This window comes from Dunckerocampus dactyliophorus, chromosome 5 (assembly GCF_027744805.1).
Source record: "Dunckerocampus dactyliophorus isolate RoL2022-P2 chromosome 5, RoL_Ddac_1.1, whole genome shotgun sequence".
Lineage (NCBI taxonomy): Eukaryota > Metazoa > Chordata > Actinopteri > Syngnathiformes > Syngnathidae > Dunckerocampus > Dunckerocampus dactyliophorus.
The window spans coordinates 27,236,614-27,253,984 of NC_072823.1; the positions used below are offsets into that span (position 1 = coordinate 27,236,614).

General features: G+C 41.4%; 1 protein-coding gene across 1 annotated transcript; it reads right to left on the bottom strand.

The window, feature by feature from the left end:
• Positions 1-340: 340 nt before the first annotated feature.
• On the bottom strand, positions 341-17,356 carry slc6a13 (solute carrier family 6 member 13). The gene is made up of 15 exons (XM_054777523.1): positions 17,215-17,356; positions 10,418-10,621; positions 10,220-10,354; positions 7,920-8,060; positions 7,768-7,849; positions 6,573-6,705; positions 6,350-6,484; positions 6,184-6,287; positions 4,652-4,776; positions 3,575-3,687; positions 3,301-3,438; positions 2,977-3,079; positions 2,782-2,882; positions 2,504-2,674; positions 341-799 (listed from the first exon to the last, which is right to left on the bottom strand). Exons 1-15 carry the CDS (start codon positions 17,219-17,221, stop codon positions 650-652), a joined length of 1,842 nt encoding a protein of 613 aa, XP_054633498.1. The 5' UTR covers positions 17,222-17,356; the 3' UTR covers positions 341-649.
• Between the last annotated feature and the right edge of the window lie 15 nt (positions 17,357-17,371).

Sequence of the window (17,371 nt, forward strand, 5' to 3'; positions counted from 1 at the left end):
ATGTTCCATAAAAAGTATCCATTACAGATTTATGTCTGGAAAAAATAGCTGATATTTAATGAGCAATTACAATGATACTAAAAGTACAAGATAAATGTTTAAAGGTATATGCTAATTTCAACATCTAAAAAATGATATTTAACTTTTTCATTGCAAAAATGTAAATGAAGATATGAATATTAAAAATGCATGAAACGTGTACAGACCTCAGCAATACATTGGCTTTGTTTTAGTGGAGAGAATACAAATAAAAACAGCAGCTAACGTGACTGAGATTGTATGTTGACAGTATGCAACACAGAGATGCATTCAAACACACAAAGATGTTATTCACGTGAGTGTTTATTATCATGATTATATTTTTTTCTTTTTCAACCGATGAAGCCATACATGTACAGATTGGAAGTAAAAAGTCCACACACAACAGAGAAAAAAATGCTTCCTTAGAAAGCAGACACATGAAAAGTCTTAGCCACCGTGTAAAATCAGTGACCATCACACTGCATGTTAAAGGCACGGTCAGTATGCAGCAGCAACAGGTCAGCTGACTCCCCAAAAAGTCCCGTCTTAAGTGGTGAGGTATCGCATTGGGTGTCAACGACCTGTCACCCCGCCCCGATAAGTCTCCAATCCCCAATCTTTAGGGTGTCTAACAATGGGACTCCTTGTCATCCACACGCAAGTAGCCATCCTTGGCCTTCCGCTGGAGGCTGTCATCGTCATCGCACATGGACAACAACTTCTGCTCTTGTTTGGATTTGGGTAAATCGGCAGAAGGGGTGGTCAGGACAGTGAGGCGCTAGGAGAAAGACAAGGGAAGGAATCCCATAAATACATTAAGTAAGCGTGTATAACCTAATTACCTAGATACAATTAAGTTTGGGAAAAACTTTGAAAGCCAAAAAAAGGTCAAAAACTAAATTTTTATTGTACAGGGACCATGTAAAAAAAAAGTTATGTTAAAATGTACAGTGCTGTATGTCTAACGTAAGTGTCAGGTGTTTTAATTAAAATCAAAAATTAAAGTTGCCCACGACCTTAATTTAATTTTGATTTATAATTTAATATGTACTCTATACATCCATCTTCTATACCGCCTCTTCCTCATTAGGGTCGTGGAGGCATCCCAGCTGACTTCGGGCGACAGGCGGGGTACACCCTGGAATGGTTGCCAGCCAATCGCAGGGCACATATAGACAAACAACCATTCACACTCACATTCATACCTATGGACAATTTAGAGTCTCCAATTGACCTCACCTGCATGTTTTTGGAATGTGGGAGGAAGCCGGAGTACCCGGAGAAAACCCACACACGTACAGGGAGAACATGCAAAATCCACACAGTAATGCCCTAGGGGAGAATCGAACCCTAGTCTTCTCGATCTCCAAGCTGTTACTGTGTTGGCCAACGTGCCAATGTGAAAAAGTGCTTGCCCCCTTCCTAATTTGTTATTTTTTTGCATGTTTGTCACACTTAAATGTTTGAGATCATGGAGAAAAAAATTCAAAGCTCCATGTCCCTGTGTGAAAAAGTGAGTTTCACACAGTTTTTTCACACAGGGCCATGTATGAGTGGATTTTTTTTCTCAATTAATAATAAAAAGTTTCATTTAAAAACTGCATTTTGTGTTCAGTTGTGTTGTCATTGACTAATATTTACATTTGTTTTGATGGTCTGAAACATTTAAGTGTGACAAACATACAACAAATAAGAAATCATGACAAGGGCAAACACTTTTTCACACCACTGTATACACTCAGTCCCCTACTAACGAACATCCGACGTGCGAACTTTCGGAGATACGAACAAAGCCGACTAGTCTATATTTTCATGTGTTTCGCCTTATACTGTAAAGTCCATATTTATACTGTTACGTGCTTGACCAGCAGAGGGCACTGTGACACTGCTAATGGGACCAACAGCGGTAGAACAGAGGTAGAGAGAAAGCTACATTGTTAGCTGCATAATACTTGTACAACCCGGACAGAGCATGTGATTAAAGTTTATGAAGAGTTAATAGGCCTGCTTAATTCTACACCATCCACAGAACACTACCTCTTTTAGAAGAGTCTAACGATGACGACGATTTGTCCTTTTTTTTCAATATCTCCTCCTCCAACTCCACCACAGCGACGTATGCTCGACCACTCCTTTTCAAAGGTAAATAACATTTATCATTACATATTATTATATCATTTTTATTACTGTTATTTTCATTAATTATCCTCGTTTAATATTACTACTGCATCCAAACTCATATGTACATCCATACACATATACTGTATATGTATACACGTACATGTAGTACCTATATCATTGGTAATATTACCTTTTCCCCGACTTAAGAACAGTTCAACATAAGAGTGGTCGTCTGGAACCAATTGTGTTCGTTAGTTGGGGACTTAGTGTATACATATAAAAAAACCTTAAAAGAAATAAATAAAATAAAAAATGTAATCAGACAATATTAGGTAGGTTGTTAGTCATTAGTGTATCATACCTGTTGCAGTGTTCCGGGTGTGTAATAGAGTTTAAAGGCCATCCATAAAGGAATGCACAACATGGAGGACAAGGCAAGGATCCAGCCAATGCCGTTGCCCCACCACGGGTACACATAATCATTGTTGTATTTTAGAGGGGAGTACTTGATCAAGGCGAACGCAAAGGTTCCCTGAAACAAACAAGAAACGAACTCAGCCGTATGCAGTACTGTAATGTTGATGCGATATTGACCACCAGAGGGTGCTACAATGCAACTAAAGAAAGAGTGGAACCAACAAAGCAGGTCGCAGGGGTGAAAAACATCCAGCAGTATTTGATGACAGGGCCCGGGCGATAGCCTATCATGTCCTCGATGTTGTCGTAGAAGTTTTCGGCACCTTGAATGTACGGTATATCATGCAGCCATGAGATGGGTCAGAAACACACCCCAACAAACAAACTACAATAACCAGATCTCCCTTTCACGCTCACCATAAACCCACGCAATGCAAACAGTCTCAAAAATGGCCACAAAGAGCAGACACATCCCGCTGGCCGCATAGTAGTCAAAGAGCTGGAAGATGTACATTCCTCCCTGTGGGACATACATAAAAAATATAGAGAGAATTAGGTGTGCACATTTAAATTGTCATGGGATAGCTGGACACATTGGAGTTCAAGAGATTTCACGGAATTTATTGTCATTTTTACCTTAGGCAAAAACAATTTTCATTTAAACGGAGTTGCACGTCCCTCTGTCCAACAAAACGCATGTGCAGCGTCTCCAATTATCTCGTGAGTCTTCAGCAACCTCACCTCAGTGAGCATGATGAGGCCCATGAGGAAGGAGACCACAGCCACGGCGAGGATGAAGAGCTCCCTGCGGTGTTTCCGTCGGAAGGTGGAAGGATACATGTCCACCATGGCTGTCACCAGGCTTTCCACGCACACAAACTATCACAGACAAGCACCCATGAATACATCACATCTTGCCATAACACGGACATACATCTACATCTACATCTACATCTACATCTACATCTACATCTACATCTACATCTACGGTGCAGTGAGTGTGCCTTGGTCTCACTTGACTATCCAGTCCCAAGAAGACAATCATGATGAAGAAGCAGCATGCCCACAGGGGAGAGAAAGGCATCATTGACACAGCCCGTGGATAGGCTATAAAGGCCAAACCTGGACCTGGATTTGAAACAAAACACACCTGATACTTATCCTCCACACCAGGGGCTCTCAAATGGTCTCAATCTAAGACTCGTGTTTTCTAATGGTCAAGTCTTGACCCACTTTAATTTAAGCCATTTTTATTCATTTTTATTATTTTCACGCTATTATTTTTATTATTTTTTAAATTTTTATTTAGGTAATTTTTATTCATTTTTTACACTTTTATATAAGTCAATTTATTTAATTACTTTTTAACACATTAAAGTCATTTTAATATATTTTTTTACTTTAATTTTTTTAATTTTTTTTACATTTTTATTTATTTGTATTATACTTTACAGTTTTAAGTCATTTTATTGTATTTTTTTGTACTTTTATTTAAGTCACTTTTATTTTTGCATTTATTCCTTCCTTCCTTTATTTATTTATACATTTACAGTATTTAAGTCAAATGAAGTATTTGCTTTTCAAAATCACCTTTTGAAACATGAATACACATCATTACAAGTCCCAAGTGCATTTTAGAGGAATTTTTCAAAGCATTTTCTGAAGGAAATGAGGAAGAACACGATAACTGCATGAACACAAATAATGCATACATTAAAATTAAGTCGCAATTTAGGTCATTTTTATTCATTTTTTACACTTTTACTCAATGTGTTTATTAATTTTTTTAACACATTGAAGTCATTTGTTCTTTTATTTTTTTACACTTTTATTTATATTTATTTTTGTTATATTTTACAGTTTTAAGTCATTTTATTTATTTTTTAAACACTTTATTTACAGTAAGTCATTTTATTGTATTTTATTTTTGTACACTTTTATTTAAGTCATTTTCATTTTTACGTGTATTCCTTAATTTATTTATTTATACATTTATTTAAGTCAAATGAAGTATTTGCTTTTCAAAAGCACCATTGCTCTACAAGATGTGCAGATAACGTATGTGCTATTGTGTGTTGGTGGAACCACTGACCAGATTCAGCCACCTCAGAGATGGGAACGTTCTGTTCATACGACATGAAGCCCAGGATGGAGAAAATGGCGAAACCTGCCACGAAACTGGTGCCGCTGTTCAGGAAGCACAGCGACAGACAATCCCTGCAAAGAAAACGAAATGTCAAAATAGACACATGTCTCCTACAGGGAATTGCAAAAGGAAATAACTGCTTGGGTCTGTAATTAAGCTGAGACAAAAACATTGGCATTAACAACTGTGGCTGTAGGCAAACCCCCTGATGTGTTTTTTTTAGTAACTCCACAAGATGGCAGTAGCTGCATTTGAAGTATCATGACCGGGCAGCGGGGGGTAGTTATATTCAATATTGCTACTAAGCTGTAGGGTGTGAAATTTTCCTCCCGAACGCTATTACAACATTGGTTCTGTTGCTGCTGTGTTGTGTAAATAAATGACCATGTGGTCAAAGAGAGCTACAGTATGTCTGTCCTTTCTCATGCGCTCCACACCATTATTAAAGTTAAAAAAAAAATCTCAGGGGGGCGTGAGAGTCAGGGAGGACTTTCAATATTAGTGCAGACCTGCCAACATGTATGAATTTGTTGTACTCAGCGTGCAATTTGACTCTTCAATACGCTTTTATGCTTCACTGCTCTCCATTTTGTTGCATTTCGCTGGTTTCAGTTTGAAGTTCAGTCTGTACAGTACAGACCAGTTTCTCAATAGTTTTTCAAATTACGGGGTTGGGCGCGAAAACATTTCTGTCCCCCAGTGGGGGCATGACAGAAAATAATTGAGAACCTCTGCGTTAAAGGAACCTTCGACAGCCCTAATATACATACTGTACATATCTATCAAGTACGTCTCAAGTCCTTAATTCCAACTCTCAAGTATAGATGTGCAAGTCCAAGTCAAATCTCAAGTCAAAACAAGACAGGTCGAGTCAAGCCTGAAGTCATAGGCTTGAGATTTTCGAGTCCTTACAAGCCATGAGTGCTGTTAAATGTCTCCCAAATAAAATGCAATTGTAGCAATCCATTAAATTCAACAAATACAATAAATGCATTTTGAATTGTTTTGTTATTTTTATATAAAATAAGACCAGTGTGACAAGACCGAGTCACAGACAAATAGTGCTGACTTAGCATTCAGGATTTATGTAACCCACACTTTCATTGTTTGTTCTTAAATCTGATTGGATGTTAATAGATGATGAAAAGATGCGGACTTGCTGGAAATGACAACGATCACGACAGTGGAATACTTAATACATTCACTGAAAACCAAGTATTTTCCAAGTCATTAAACTAAAGCCCGAGCCAATTCCCGAGTCATTGATGTCAAAGCCAAGTCGAGTCTCACTTGAGTCCAGGTCATGTGACTCGACTCCACACCTTTGATATATATTATATAATATAATAATAACAATTTTATTGATTATTCAGTGGCCATTTGGGGGCGCTGCAGCTTGCCTGTAACGCTCATGTTCAGTCTGTGTGAGCCTCATTTGCATTTGAGTGTCGTAAAAAGGATAGAAGCAGTGTGACCACCTGTAGCAGTTGTTGTTATACTTGTTGTAGCTTCCCAGTGCGGTGAGGCAGCCCAGACAGATGGCATAGGAGAAGAAGATCTGAGTCCCGGCGTCCATCCACACCTTTGGACACAAAATATGAAAATCTGTCCAGGGTCTCAGTCTCACACCAAATGCCCACCTACTTGTGGGTCAGCAAGCCGTCCCACATCAGGGTAGAGGTAGAAGTGGATTCCCCGTGACGCTCCTGGCAGGGTGACGCCTCTAACCAACAGGATCAGCAACATCGCGTATGGGAAGGTGGCGGTGAAATAAACCACCTGTGGAGATGGAGCATCGTGTTCTAATCAGTCTGTAGAAGAGATATTTATAAATAATCCTCAATAATCCACTCCGGAGGGTGCTCACCTTGCCCGTGGACTTGACGCCCTTCCAGATGCAGAAGTAGCAGATGACCCAGGCCACGGCCAGACAGATCACCAAGTCCCAGTTTAAAGAGCCTATGTGATGGATCCCTGAGGATATTCTTAGCACCCTGCGTCTAAAGCACACATACTGTATTATTCATAACTGCCACTGTGTATCACAAATGAACAGAAATATCTTTTATATCTTGCGTGAATGTTATTATTATGATTATTATGATATTCCAAAAAATTGCCCAGTAAGTGCACCGTTTGTTATTATTAAGATAATTAAAATTATTATAGAATTAATGCTGATTGTCACGCCCTGCAGTGACACCTTTTTGCTGCTTCAAGTGAGCTGCCTATTAGTTTCTCTTTGGTTGCTTTTGGTTTAGTGTTCCTTCCTTGCTTGCTTATGGTATGGTGTTCTCGTTGTCGCGCTACCTAACTATGTGCCTAAATTTACATTTAAATGTAATTATATGCGTATAAAATTATATGCATACACATTTACATTTAATTGTCGGTTGATTAAATTTAAATTCATACTTAATTATATGCAGTTCTCAGATTGTGTAAATGTCAACAATTAATTTTCTAAAAACAAAATAACCTCAACTCAAAATATAAACTCAAAATAATCCACAAAGACAAAATCGCTCATGCACAAAACGAGTCATACAGCGAATGCCATCATCCCGACCACCCGCATATGACTGACATGCATGCAATGTACAGTACTATACATCAGTCATATGATTAATGCCATTAATGGCAACCAAAGCCGCACGGTGGCTGAGTGTGGTCAGCATGTTGGCCACACAGTCAGGAGAATGAGAAGACCTGGGGTCGAATCTCCGCTTGGGCATCTCTATGTGGAGTTTGCATGTTCTCCCCGTACGTGCGTGGGTTTTCTCCGGGTACTTCGGTTTCCTCCCACATTCCAAAAACATGCATGTTAGGTTAATTAGAGACTCTAAATTGTCCATAGGTATGAATGTGATTGTGAATGGTTGCTTGTCTATATGTGCCCTGATGGCGACCAGTCCGCCTCTCGCCTGAAGTCAGCAGGGATAGACTCCAGCATACCCCTGCGACCCTATTTAGGATAAGCGGCATAGAAGATGGATGGATAACCAGCACAAGAGAAATGAACAGACAAGAGAAGATTGAGTGAGGGTTTTTAGCGGGCTTACTCCCAGAATTCCATAACCGGAGAGGTGGCGTTCTCGTGGGGAAGGATGGAGCTGTTCCCCCTCTGAAATGTCACGCAGGAAGCTTGAAAAACAAAAGGATTCAAAGCTCAACATACTTTTTCTAGATGCATGGCATGACAAGAGCATCGCACCTGTGTTCCAGCTGTTGTTGCAGGAGGCCCAAGGTAGGTCCCAGGTGAACGAGTTGGACAGGTAGAAGATGGCCCAGGCTAACACAATGATGTAGTAGACGTTCAGCAGCGCCACAATCACCTGGGTGGCATAACCCACTCCTGCAAACGGTGCAAAACTTTTCATTAGCTTGAAAATTGGTGGTGGGTGGGATGGGGCGGTACTTTGTCAGACTATTTTCCATTTTGATGAAAATATAAGACAAACTAAAATAGAAGACAGCCCCTCTTGTTAAATACAGGTTTTCAGTCAAATAACAACGGGTGGTGATTCCAAAATACAGTGGTGTGAAAAAATGTTGGACACACCTTCCTGATTTCTTATTTTTTTACATGTTTGTCACACTTAAATGTTTCAGATCCATCCATCCATTGTCTATGCCGCTTATCCTCATTAGGAACCTATCCCAGCTGACTTTGAGCAAGAGGCAAATTATACCCTTGACTGCTCGCCAGCCAATCGTAGATGTTTCAGAACAAAATTAAATATTAGTCAATGACAACACAACTGAACACAAAATGCAGTTTTTAAATGAAACTTTTTATTATTAAGGGAGAAAAAAAATCCAAAGCTACATGGCCCTGTGTGAAAAAGTGATTGCCCCCTAAACCTAATAACTGGTTGGGCCCCCCTTAGCAGCAACAACTGCAATCAAGCGTTTGTGATAACTTGCAATGAGTCTCTTACACGCTGTGGAGGAATTTTGGCCCACTCATCTTTGCAGAATTGTTGTCATTCAGCCACATTGGAGGCTTTTCCAGCATGAAGCACCTTTTTAAGGTCATACCACAGCATCTCAATAGGATTCACTTGCTGGTGTGTTTTGGATCATTGTCCTGCTGCAGAACCCAAGTTGGTTTCAGCTTGAGATCACCAACAGATGGCCGGACATTCTCCTTCACGGTTTTTGATAGACAGCAGAATTCATGGTTCCATTTATCACAGCAAGTCTTCCAGGTCCTGAAGCAGCAAAACAACCCCAGACCATCACACTACCACCACCATATATTACTGTTGGTATGATGTTCTTTTTCTGGAATGGCGTTACTTTTACGCCATATGTTACACCAAAAGTTAAGCTTTTGTCTCATCAGACCCCAGAGTATTTTTCCAAAGGTCTTGGGGATCATCAAGATGTTTTCTGGTAAAATTGAGACGAGCCTTAATGTTCTTTTTGTTCAGCAGTGGTTTTTGTCTTGCAACTCTGCCATGCAGGCCGTTTTTGCCCAGTGTCTTTCTTATGGTGGAGTCATGAACACTGACCTTAAAGGGATAGTTTGGATTTTTTGACATGAAGTTGTATGACATCCCCATCAGCATTATAGTTCAATAACAGCGACTTACCCCCACTTGGTCTCCTAAGTACAGTTCTGCTCAGATTTCTGTGATGAAGAACGCAGTTCCACTTAGTTGCTGGGGACAATTAAGTCAAGACTTTGGCTTCTCAAAACAATATGCGTTCAAAAGATGAATACAGTTGCATCACAAAAATCAGATCTCACAAAACGATTGGCGTTATGTCTGTCTCCCGCCGCATCCCTGCGCACTGTCGCCTGTGCGTTCATGTGTATGTAACAAAGACGCTCGCATCTACTTCCGCAATGGAGCGCTGCGGCCATCTTGTTTACGTATGTGTTCCACAGCGGAAGAAGATGCGAGTGTCTTCATTGGACTTAGGAGACCAAGTGGGGGGTAAGTCGCTGTTATTGGACTCCAATGCTGATGGGGATGTCATACAACTTCATGTCAAAAAATCGGAACTATCCTTTTAATAAGGCAAGTGAGGCCTGCAGTTCTTCGGATGTTTTTGTGGGGTCTTTTTGACCTCTTGGATGAGTCGTCGCTGCGCTGTTGGGGTCATTTTGGTTGGCCGGCCACTCCTGGGAAGGTTCACCACTGTTTCAAGCTTTCGCCATTTGTGGATAATGGCTCTCACTGTGTTTTGCTGGAGTCCCAAAGCTTTAGAAATGGCTTTATAAGCTTTTATAGACTGATAGATCTCAATTCATCTCAGTTAAGTTGTGTTTTAACAGGGGGGTAATCACTTTTTCACACAGGTTAGGTTTTTCTCCTTTAATAATAAAAAGTTTCACTTAAAAACTGCATTTTGTGTTCAGCTGTGTTGTCATTGACTAATATTTAAATTCATTTTATGATCTGAAACATTTAAGTGTGAAAAACGCAAAAAGAAAAAGAAATCATGAAGGGGAAGGCAAACACTGTTTCACACCACTGTATATTAAAGATGTTGACAGTTTACCTTCAAACAAAGGGCAGGTCTTCCTCCAGCAGGTGATCCCACCTTCACTGGTGTATTGTCCCAGCGCCGTCTCCAGGAAGAAGACGGGGATCCCACAAGCAAACAGGAAGATGAGATACGGGATGAAGAAAGCACCTTGGGATTTTGGTAGGGAACAATTAACACCAGAACCAAGAAGAACATGTCATGCGTGCTCACCTCCTCCATTCTTGTAACAGAGATAAGGAAAACGCCACACGTTGCCCAAGCCAATGATTTCTCCGGCCACAGACAGGATAAACTCCATCTTGCTGCCCCACTCACCCCTGTCTGTCATTTTCTCCTCCTTCACCTTGGACACAACGTCCAGTGGTCTGCTGTGTCCATTGGAGGCCTCCACCTTCATCTGGTCCTCCGTGTCACCTTGAGGGGGAGAAACGGATGCACTAAATATTTGCTGGATTAGACCACTGGAGGTTTGTGGGAACAAGAGTCCTTGGATCCAAAAAGGTTGGGGAGCACTCATCTAATTAACTAATCCACAATGTCAAAGCCATGAGCCATGCCGAATACATTTGAAATAATTACCAATATTCACCAAATATTCTCATATTCCTAAATATCATTGAGGTGGTACTTGCAATAAGAACCGTTGTTATGAACCAGACTTTGCTAGCACTCCCTGAGGAACTCCCGCATGGTGAGATTAGTATACTGTAGAAGGCTTTGTCATGTGATCACACCATCCACGAAGTTGTTAGAATGTCCCTCTGCGAGGACCTCCCTGACTGCGCTCACTCTTGTCAGCTTGCATCAGTGGGGCCCCTGAGGCGCCACCCCCCATCCATCTGTCTCCATGGATGCATGCAGGTGTTTCCCCTAAAATGCTGCCAGGGGAGGAACGATGGAGATTTAATTCTTGCCTTTTGAGTCTGCACGGTTGGCCTCACAGTCAGGAGATCGATTGTGGGTTTGTATCTCTGTTAGAACATCTCTGTGTGGAGTCTGCATGTTCTCCCCTGTGCGTTGGTTCTCTCAGGGTACTCCGGCTTTCTTCCACGTTCCAAAAATATCCATGCGAGGTTAATTGTAGACTCTAAATTGTCCATAAATGGTGAATGGTTGTTTGTCTATATGCGCTCTGCGACTGGCTGGCGACCAGTCCAGAGTGTGCATGTACCCCCCCTCTCGCCCCAAGACTCGCCCCAGCATACCCGCGACCCTAGTGAGAACAAGCGGTATAGATGGAGTTGAAAGTGCCCCTGTGCGCATGAGGAGGAGCACAAGCATGACTTTGTGCGTGTTAAGTGAATAGAATTGGAGGCTGGATGTGGTTTTCGGAGCCAATATCTGCAGCCAAATTGAGGTAAAAATAGAGCCTCTTATTTTCAGGGATGTGCTTTGAGGGAGTGAAGACTCACAGAAGCTCAACACTTGATCCCGGTGCATGTCTGACAAACATTTTAAACACTGTTGTTGCTGGAAAAACAAACAAATTGATAAAAATTACAACTCCCATGTGTGCTGCCTGACAGCTTTATTTTATTATGTGTAGCAAAGCCTTTTTTTTTTGCCTTGTCCAGCCAATGGGCCAGATAGTATTGTTGGTCTAAATGCCCTCTCCTGCTAAACAGATTTGATCTGCCAGGGAAAAGTGTAAGATACTCTTATATATATACCCTGTTATATAGATTTTTATTCGGCTTTATTTGATGCTTTGTTGTGATGCTAATTTGGAGCGGCCGGACCGGAGCCGGAGAGGATAGAAAAGAAGAGAAAAGAAAACAGATGGGGGAGTGCGGGGACAAGTAGGAGAAAATGCAGAGAGAGACAAGAACAACAGCAACAACAACAATTGCAACGGCAACAACAAAACAACAGAAACAAACAGGACGACATCAGCGCATGACTGTGACGGCTATAAAGACCATAATAGAGAGGGCAAAATAATATCAACAGCCACAGTGATAATACTGAATTGAAACAGTCGTACATATTAGTGGTAACAATAGTAATACAAATATTAACCATGATAGTAAACAGAATGACAATAACTGTAATGCACACAAATGTAAAAACCATAATCATATTGATGACATCAGTGTCACTGTAATAAAACCAACAACATAATAACACCCTGGTTAACTCACTGAGTAATGTGGGGAAGTACGTATGTACTGTGAGTGTGCATATGTACGTGTGTACAGGTATCTCTGTAGATGTGTATGTGTGCATGTCTGCATGTGCATATATATATGTGCATAAATGTGCACATATGGGTAAATGTGTAATTATCGCTGAGAATGTATGAAAGGAGAGGGACTGCCTCCCACCACTCAGCAAGCTCCGCCCATTACAGGAGGGCGAGCCCCCACCACTAGCGAGCCACCGGCCCCACACGGGCGGGCAAAACCAAGGCTGGTCCCCCCAAGAGCCAGCCTCCAAAGCCCCCCCACCCCAGGAGACCAGCAAGGGGCCACCCATCGGGGCAACCCCGACCAGAAAGAGGGCACCGGCAGGCCAGAGGACAGCCAACCACCAAGACCGGCTGGAGACCACACCCCACAAGGGCAGACGGACACCGGGGGCCACACACCAGCGGGCCCAGAGGCGGCCCCGCCAACCGGAAAGGAGCCCGCCCACGGCCGGGAGCGCCAGCCCCCCACGTCACCCCCTCACCCCCAGGGAGCGGAGGCCTTCCCGCCCCAGGCCACCCCCCAGCCTGACCCCTGACACAGGACCTCCCCGCCCAGGGACGGAGAAGGTAAGGCCCCCCCATTCCAGGCCCGGGCGGCAGAGATGGAACCCCCATGTACCTCCATAAACATGAAGAAAAAGAAAAGAGAGAGTAATAAATTAAATAAATAAATAAATAACACAATAAACAAATACAATAACTCCCACACATACACATACACACAACTGTGGTCGCCCCCTCGACACCCGGTGCAGGGCACCTGAGGCGCAACGGGGTAGGGGACCCAGCCTTGCTTTTTTTTTAAACAACACTGCCCTGCATGAGAGATCAGAGGCGGCATTATGTCCATAAGGAAGGATTTCAGCAATTCTCTGAAAAGTGGAGCATACGAGTGAAGGAGGTGATAGATTTTTCTCCCGTCAGGCTCCCAAGTGACCTTGTTGAGGGACGTGACAGTTTATTATTAAAAATGGAGTTTGCGCCCCAGGACTACTTGAATCATTAACCGTCCACATGAATGATTGGCTGACTTCCTGGAAATGCTGCTTTTCATGGGAAACGTTTCGATGGAAGTAATTTCATTGCACAGGCGCATCAAAACTACTGTGTATGACGGCGTGACATTTCGAGTAGATGTCACTTAAAAACGTGTCTTCTTCAGTGCAAATCACACAGCTCGTTGTAAAAGGCAACTAGTCCACCAGCTATAGACAATAATGGGAGGCTAAAACTTAACTACACATTACATATAGACTCATCAATGCCAACACAATGCTTACACAGCAAATATTTACTGATGCCACAGTTTAGGCTAACTAAAAACTGATAGATACTGTATACATCACATAGATACTGATTTATCAGGTCGTATTGATTTATACTGGAAGCAGGGCTGTCAACAGGAGCGCATTAATTTATTTCATTGATTATGTTAACATTTTTTGCTTTATTGTGACAGGAGCACATCACCAGCAGTGCAATTCCAACACCATACTGTACAGTGTATGTATCTCCAACTCACAAACACACCTCAAGTCCGACTCTTCCTCATTGTTGCTGGACAACAGTGAGGGGCATTCACGGACACTCTGAACATCTCGATGTCTTAGGGGTGCACGATAATTATTTAATGATATGAGGGAATTATGTTGTCATACTGACAAATCCAATAAGATTAAAAATAGCTCAGATAACTGATCATTTAAAAAACGTTCCAGTGAGACAAGATTACTCATACAGTGCGGGTGAGTAAATCAAGCGCTCCTTTTTTCTCCTGCCTGTGACCTTAACAGCCGGTCGTAACTTCCACTAACAAACATTGACTTTCAGCGTAAGACATTTCTATGGTGGGCGAGAAGTGCAAAACACGTCAACAAAAAGCAAAACAAACTACAACCACACCGCCCGGGAGGGGAATGTACCAAATTCTAGAGGTATAGGAAGTGATCATGTTTGGACTAGGGCTGTCAAAGTTAATGCGTTTTTTGGGACACACGATTAACGTGCGCATGTCATGTTTGACCCTCGGCCGCCGGGGTAGTTGTCACCTACAAGCTTGAGCAAATATTGAGCAGAAATGGAGAAAGAAAGAGGTATTTTGATTAGTAAATTTAGCCTTAAAGCCCGTCGATATAGACATAGATAGACACCGCATCGAGTGGGTTTGTCAACTGCTGCTATACGTCAACGTCGCCGCCATATTGGATGTGTCAAGGCTGCGCTATAAATGAATACAAGTAAATCTACTTACTTTCGTGAAGCGCCTTTCTACAAAGAAATTTAAGTTCATGCCTCTTGTTTAGACACTCACACATGCACTAATGTACTTGGGAACCTGTTAGGCACCAAAAATGTGAGAAATTGAAATACACTGTTTTTGACGCCTGACTGTTTCCCAAGTATATTAGTGCACATGTGAATGTCTAAACGAGAAGCATTATTACGTTTTTGGTGCCGAACTCTTTCCAAAGTATAGGCACCAAAAACAATGTATTTGAGCTTCTCACATTTTTGGTGCCTAACTGTATCCCACATAGTATCAGCATTTGGAACCAAATGTGAGGTGAAAGAAAAAGGGTAAAAATAGAGTATAGTGGTAGTACTACTGTAGTAGTACTGTGCAGCGTGAGTCAAAGTTAGAAGGTGCGTTCAAGGACTGTCACACAAAGTGGGAGAAAATGCTGCTCGCATTGAACATTCAAAAACTGTGGGATTTCTAATTGTATATTTATTTTTAAATCAATAAAACATAATATTTGTGTCGTTATCGTTGTAGTTGCGTATTAGTTGCGTTTACCACAAAGAGTTTACATCCCTACTTATTATAGATAAAAACTTTTGTCATCTGCGATTAAATGTGATTAATTATGAGTTAACTATGGGTAAAATGTGATTAATCGCAAGTAATATTTTCATCGATTGACAGCCCTAGTTTGGACCAATCAGCTGCGGGGAGTTGGGAGTTAAAAATACTTGATAGACCCCTGTAGTACATTTGTTCCTTCTTGTCTGGTAAGTACCATTTAACAACTCCAACAACCGGCCACATATGCAACAAAATCGCGTCAAGCAGCTCAAGTGTGCGCCACAAAAATGATGCCAATGTCCTCCATTAACACCCGCCACAACTCCAAATGTTACCCCTTCCTGTCTGATTCGCGTGGCACAATCCTCTTCCGGGTGGTATAATTGTAGTTTTGCTTTTTGCTCACGTGTTTTGCATTTCTCGCCCACTGTACGTTTCACGTGCTAGTTGTACCAAATGCTCCGCTATGAGGGGGAAAAAAAAATCCCCATCCAGCACAAAAATAAACCTTATCAGCCACCTGAAACGCCAGCATCGTTACGACGGCTTTAATTTGAAAACTGATTCGTTTTATTAAAATGTGTTATCATTTGACAGCCCTAGTTAATAGAGTTTAATAGAAGATCACACGATTCGGAGGCAATCTGTTTGTTTTTCATTTTGGAACCAACACTAAAAAAACGAGAACGTCTTTTTTCATCATTCGTTTTTTAAATGATAGCAAAGAATTAAGTTCGAAAAACTAAATAATTTAATATCCATCAGTTAAAATATGAAAAAGATGGCCAAGAAGCATATACATTTATTTTTTGCAATTCCCTTCGGTGTACCAAGTGAACCCAAGTTCCCCAAGGGTTGGCTCCTGCCCCTTCAAATCTCTTCCGGATGAACTCAGCTTGTCAAATGGAATTGCCCAAATGAATTTTCTACGCCTGTTAGCCATCTTCTTTTTGTAAAATAAAAACAAAAAGGTTATTCGTTTTTTCCTTTAGTAAAAAAAAACAAAAAAACTATTATGACCAAAAGACATTTTTTTTTTAGTGTTGGTTTCAAATGAATGAATGATGCACGGATTGGGGGCCATTTTGATGTTATTATCTTAGCATGTTATTATTAGTGTTAACAGTGATAACATTTCAACCTTTTCTTGTTTATCTTTTTAGAATGTGCCATGTGCACTTTCGAGACACCCTCGTTGTATGCAGTATGCCATGTTTACACGCATCAAGTGATGAGCATAAACCCATCTTTTCGCACCACTTCATTGCTCATGTGACCAAAATGATACATGCATGTATTTAAGTGTTATCTTGAGTTCTTCTTGCTTCTCTGCATTCACACAATGATCATAACTTGGATTAATACGTACAGTAGCGCCCTAAAATAGTGAATAATGAGTATGTACACATGCACATTTTTAAAGATTTTATTTATCCATCCATTTTCTATGCCGCTTCTCCTCATTAGGGTCACGGGGGTATGCTGGAGCCTATCTCAGCTGACTTCGGGCGAGAGGCGGGGTACACCCTGGACTGGTCGCCAACCATTCACACTCACATTCATACCTATGGACAATTTAGAGTCTCCAATTAACCTAACATGTATGTTTTTGGAATGTGGGAGGAAACCGGAGTACCCGGAGAAAACCCACGCACGTACGGGGAGAACATGCAAACTCCACACAGAAATGCCCAACGGAGAATTGAACCCAGGTTTTCCTGATCTCCAGACTGTGACTGTGGGGCCATGCTGCCCAGATTTTTTTTTTTTATTATAAAAAAAAATTATCATATATTTTTATCAATTATATTAAGATTTTATTCATGATTAATATAATTGATAAACATACATGATGAAGTTATTTTTTTAAAAAGCACCTTGCCTGCTTTGTTTGATTGGCAAAGATTGCAAAGCAAATGGTGATGTGTTTACTGAGCCCTTCAGCAACATGTTACCACCTTAACGCCCCCTCCCAAAAAAAGAACGCCCCATGACATGTTAATATGAGCTTACCTGTCATGATGTTGCACAAATGCCAGGATGGAAGCAACAATGAGGTGTCACGATGCAACCTGCTGCCTGAATGAGCTTTTCGCTCTGCTATGCCCTCTCTGAACACCACGCTAACCCCCCAGCTAGTACCCCCACTCCCTCTCTCCCAGTTCATGCA

Bases quoted from the DNA above. Each gene is read 5' to 3' on its own strand.
- slc6a13 (XM_054777523.1), bottom strand. The intron at 6,485-6,572 runs GTGAGCACCCTC...CCATCTCCACAG, and splicing joins GCGTCAAGTCCACGGGCAAG to GTGGTTTATTTCACCGCCAC. The intron at 3,080-3,300 runs GTGAGGTTGCTG...TATGTCCCACAG, and splicing joins GCCTCATCATGCTCACTGAG to GGAGGAATGTACATCTTCCA.